Source organism: Apteryx mantelli, unplaced genomic scaffold, assembly GCF_036417845.1.
Source record: "Apteryx mantelli isolate bAptMan1 unplaced genomic scaffold, bAptMan1.hap1 HAP1_SCAFFOLD_415, whole genome shotgun sequence".
Classification (NCBI taxonomy): Eukaryota; Metazoa; Chordata; class Aves; order Apterygiformes; family Apterygidae; genus Apteryx; species Apteryx mantelli.
In genome coordinates, this window is record NW_027118772.1 from 1 (window position 1) to 5,150 (window position 5,150).

The window sequence follows — 5,150 nt, forward strand, 5'->3', positions numbered from 1 at the left end:
TGGGGGTAACACCGGTTTGGGGGGGCCCCCCCCGCCGTTTGGGGGGAGGCTGCTGTTGTATTCGGGGGAAAACCCCGAGAATTTGGGGGAAACTGGGGGGAAAACTCCTCTTTCTTTGGGGGGGGGGGCGCCCCTGTAACTTGGGGTCACCCTCCCCCCTCGTAGTTTTGGGGCGAATCCCTCAGGTTTGGGGTCCGCACACGGCTCCCTTTGGGGGGGGGGCTCCTGTTCTCTGCTTGGGGGGCCCCCAAAACGCCCCAATTTGGGGCCCCCCCCGTCCTTGGGACCCCCCCGACCCCCCCCAATTCCCCCCCCCTCGGCCTTCGGGGACCCCCAGAACCCCCCAATTTGGGGCACTTTCCCCCGTTCCGGGTCCTTTGGGGTCTCTTCTCCCCCCCCCCCCGCCCCCTTTTTTCCCTCTTTTCTTTGCTTTTTCTCGTTTCGGGGGGGGCCCAGGCGTCCGGGGCGCCCTGGGGGGGGGGGCGGGGGGGACCCAGGCGTCCGGGTGGGCGCTGCTTTCGGGGGGGCCTAATCGCTCTTCTCTCTTTTTCTCTCTTTTTTCCTCTTTTTTTGCTTTATTTTCACTTTTTTACGTGTTTTTGTCTTTTTTGTTTGTTTTTCTATGACTTTTTTTACTTACTTTTTATTTATATCTTTTGTTTTTATGCTTTTTCTTTTACTTTTTTTCCTTTTTTTCCTTTTTTTTCTATTTTTTTGGGTGTTTTGTTTCACTTTTACTCTTTTGTACTGTTTTTTTGGATGTTTTTATTCAATTTTTTTTTTTGCTTTTACATTTTTCCCTGATTTTTTTTGCTTTTTCTTTTCCTTTTTTTTTCTTTCCATTTTTTTCCTTTTTCCCTTTTGTTTTTTTATTTCAATTTTTTTTCTTTCTCCTTTTTCATTTTTTTCTCCCTTTTCCTGCCCTTTTCCTGCCCTTTTTCCCCCCCTTTCCCCCTTTTCCTGCCCTTTTTCCCCCCTTTTTCTGTCCTTTTTCCCTCTCCCCCCCCATTTCCCCGGTTCTCATTCCCCCTTTTCCCCTTTTCCCCCCGTTTCCCCCCGTTTCCCCCCGTTCCCCCCCCCAGGCCGGCGGGGGACCCCCCCGGCGCGGCCCCCGCAGCCCCCCGGCACCCTGGTGTGACCCGCCGGGGGGGGGGACGCCCGCGCGGCGCCGTTTCGGGGGCGAACGCGGGGAATTCGGGGCTGTGCGGGGGTTTGTACAATACACGTGGGAGCTGCCGCCGCCTCCGCTGCCTTCTTGGGGGAAAAGCGCCGGAAACGGGGTTTTGGGGGGAAACGCCGCGAGTTTGGGGCTGGGGGGGGGCCGCCCGCCTCCGCTGCCTTCTTGGGGCGAAAAGCACCGGAAATGGGGTTTTGGGGGGAAACGCTGCGAATTTGGGGCTGGGGGGGGCGCCCGGCTCCGCTGCCTTCTTGGGGGGAAAAGCGCCAGAAACGGGGCTTTGGGGGGAAACACCGCAAATTTGGGGCTGGGGGGAGCTGCCCCCTTTCGCTGCCTTTTTGGGGGAAAAGCACTGGAAATGGGGCTCTGGGGGGAAACACTGTGAATTTGGGGCTGGGGGAGGTGCCAGCCCAGCTGTGAAATTAGGCTGGAAATCACCCATTTTGGGCAAAACGGCCTTGGTGGAAAGAAAATGGTTTCGGGGGAGGGAAGCTGCTTTGGGGGAAGCTGCTTTGGGGCAAAAAAAACAATTTGGGGCAAAAAACCCAATTTGGGCCAAAAAAAACCGATTTGGGGCAGAATTCCCGTTTGCGGGGGGAGGGAATTTGGAGGTGATGACGTCATCACCTGAGAGCTGCTCCCCCTCTCTGACATCATCATTTGGGCCCTGTCCCCTTGGTGGTGATGTCAGCACTGGCCCCTGTGATGTCATCACTGCTGTGCAGGAAGTCCCGCCCCCGGACTGCGCTGGGGGCGGGGCCTCAGGGCCAAGGGGGCGGGGCCTAGAGAAGGCGCGACCACGCCCCCGGCATCCAGCCCCGCCCTAACGCAGCGGGGGGCGCACACCCTCCATGTATGGGCTCCGGCTCCGCCCCAGGCCGGGCAAGCCCCGCCCCCTGGCCCCACATCGCCTCACCCGCCCCCTCCGCCAATCCGCGGGCGGCGCGCGGGTCGGAGGGGGAGGCGGGGGCGCGCCCCCATTGGCCGGGCGCGCGGACTTCCCGCCCCCGCTCCCCATTGGCCGGCGGCGCGGGGGCGGGGGCGGGGCGGGCGGCAGGGCTCGAGGCGGCGGCGCCGCGCCGCGCGGGAGAACCGCCGAGTTCCTCAGGTGAGCGACGGCGCCGGGAAGGGGGGGGGGGAGGGGAGGGACGGTTACCGGGGCTGGGGCGGGGTTTACCGGGGCCGGGGCGGGTCCCAGGAGGTTGGGGAGGGGGATACGGGGCTGGGGGGGCCGCTACGGAAGGAGTTAACTGGGCTTGGGGGGGCCCGGAGGGAGTTAACGGGGCTGGGGGGGGGCCCGGAGATGGTTAACGGCGGTGATGATGGGGGTTAACGGGGAGGAGGAGGCCCGGAAGGGGTTAACGGGGCCGAGTGGGCCCGGAAGGGGTTAACGGGGCCGAGTGGGGGAGCTACGGAGAGAGTTAACGGCGGTGGGGGGGGGGGTGCTAATGGGGCTGGGGTTCCCTACGGGGCTGGAGGAGGGGGGGGCTCCGAGGGGGCTTAACGGGGCCGCGGGGGTTACCGGGTAGGGGAGGGGCCGCGCGGCGGCGGTACCGGGGGGGAGGAGCCGCGCCTCGCCCCGCCCCTGCTGACGTCGCTCCTCCCGCCCCCTCCGCAGCGCCGCGCCCCCGCCCCTCCGCGTCTTTGCCATGGCGACGCCGGCGCACCCCTATTGGCCGCGGGAGCTGTCGTTGCCGGGCTACGTGCCGAGCGCGCGGCCCGGGTGGCAGTGCGCAGGCGCGGTGGCGGCGGGCTGCGCGGGGCTGCTGGCGCTGGGCTGGGCGCTGGGCGGGGGCCAGGGGCGGGGCCAGGGGCGGGGCGCCGCTGAGCCCCGCCCGCCGCCTGGCGCTGGGCTGGTTCCTGCTGTGCGCGGGGGTGCACGGGATACTGGAGGGCTGGTTCAGCCTCCGGCACCGAGACCTGCCCGCCGCCACCGGGCCGCTCGCCGCCGTCTGTGAGTGACCGCGGGGCAGCGGGACGCCTGGGACCCCCTGGGGGGGGGGTCGGGGGGCGCCTGGACCCCCTGGGGGGGGAAGGGGGGCGCCTAGATGCCCTGGGGGGGGTTCAGGACGCCTGGGTCCCCCGGGGGGGGGTCGGGGGGGCGCCTGGGACCCCCTGGGGGGGGGGGAAGGGGGTGCCTAGATGCCCTGAGGGGGCTCGGGGGGCACCTGGGGGGGGAAGGGGGCACTTAGATGCTCTGGGGGGGGGGTCAGGACACCTGAGCCCCCCTGGGTGGGGGTTGGGGGGGCACCTGGGTCCCCCTGGGGGGGGAAGGGGGTGCCTAGATGCTCGGGGGGGGGGTTGGGACACCTGGGTCCCCCTGGGAGGGGGTTGGGGGGCGCCTGGGGGGGGTAGGAGGACACCTAGGTCCCCCTGGGGGGGGCATTAAGGTGCCTGTGTCCCTTGGGGGGGGGTTATGGGGGGGGGTAGGGGGTGTCCCTTGGACGCCTAGGCCCCTTGGGGGGCTGTGGGGGGGGGGGAAGGGTCCCCGGACGCCTGGGCCCCCCCGTTAACCCCGCGCCGCCCGCAGGGAAGGAATACGCCAAGGCCGACAGCCGCTACATGACGTGAGTCGGGGTGCCGGGGGGGGGGGGGATGGCAGGAAGGGCCCAGGCGTCCGGGCGCTGACCTCCCCCCCCCCCCCCCCCCCGCAGGAGCGATGACTTCACGGTCGCCATGGAAACGGTGACAGCCTGGGCCTGGGGCCCCCTCAGCTTCCTCACCTTCCTCGCCTTCCTGCGGCGCCACCCGGCCCGTTTCGTGCTGCAGCTGCTCGTCTCCCTCGGTACGGCCCGGACGCCGGGGCCCCCTGCGGGGGGGGGGGGGGCGGCTCGGACGCCTGGGCCCTTCCGAGACCCCTGAGCGGAGTCGCATGGGGGTGGGGGCAGCCCAGAAGCCTGGGCCCCCGGGGACACCTGGGTGAAGCCATGTGGGGGGGTGGGGGCTCCCCGGACGCCTGGGCCCTTCCTAGACCCCTTAATGGAACCACATGGGGGTGGGGGCAGCCCGGACGCCTGGGCCCCCGGGGACACCTGGGCCCTTCCGAGACCCCTGAGCGGAGCCACATGGGGGTGGGGGCTCCCCGGACACCTGGGCCCCTCCTAGACCCCTGGGTAGAGTCACATGGGGGTGGGGACAGCCCGGACGCCTGGGCCCCCGGGGACACCTGGGTGAAGCCGTATGGGGGGCAGGTGCCGCCCGGACGCCTGGGCCCCTCCTCACCCCCCGCCCCCCTTCCCGAGCCGCATGGGGGGGGGGGGTGAAGGTGGGTGCGGCCATGGCAGCGGCCGGACGCCTGGGCCCCTCCCGGCGCAGGGCAGCTGTACGGCGACGTGCTGTACTTCGCCACGGCGGCGCGGGCAGGCTGGGCGCACGCCGACCCGCGGCCCCTCTACTTCTGGGGCTACTTCGTGGCGCTCAACGGCCTCTGGGTGCTGGTGCCCGGCGCCCTCATCGCCGACGCCTGGCGCCACCTGGGCGCCGCCCAGCGGGCCCTCGACCGCCCCCGCCACAAGGGCCACTGAGCCCCGGACGCCTGGGCCCCTTCCCCACCCCCACCCCGCCGGCTTCACCGCGGAGCGCGCCCGGACGCCTGGGTCCCTGCTGCTGCCGCCGCCACTGCGGAGGAGGACGAGGGGGTGACCCCGGACGCCTGGGTCCCTGTTGTGGAGGTGGGGGGGGGGAGGGGGCGGCCCCGGACGCCTGGGCCCCCGAGGGGCGCGGGGGAGGGGCGCCGGGGGTTTTCCCCCCGCTGCTTTTTTTTTTTTTTTTTTGGAGACGGGTTTTAATAAATCATGGTGGAAATCGGAGCCGAGAGGGTGTGGTGTGTTTGGGGGGTGGGGGGGGGGCGCACCCGGACGCCTGGGCCCCCTTGTTATAGGTCACCCAGATGCCTGGGTCCCCTCTGGGGGGCGCTCCCGGACGCCTGGGCCCTTGTTGGGGGTCACCTGGACACCTGGGCCCTTGTTGGGGG

At 68.9% G+C, this 5,150-nt stretch overlaps 1 protein-coding gene across 1 annotated transcript; it reads left to right on the forward strand.

Moving 5' to 3' along the window:
• Positions 1 to 2,215: 2,215 nt before the first annotated feature.
• LOC136996568 (3-beta-hydroxysteroid-Delta(8),Delta(7)-isomerase-like) lies at positions 2,216 to 4,725 on the forward strand. Its single transcript, XM_067317461.1, is given in 6 exon segments — positions 2,216 to 2,285; positions 2,796 to 2,997; positions 2,999 to 3,131; positions 3,708 to 3,744; positions 3,832 to 3,962; positions 4,493 to 4,725. Coding segments are annotated over 5 exon segments (681 nt in total). The 5' UTR covers positions 2,216 to 2,285; positions 2,796 to 2,826; the 3' UTR covers positions 4,702 to 4,725.
• Positions 4,726 to 5,150: the final 425 nt, after the last annotated feature.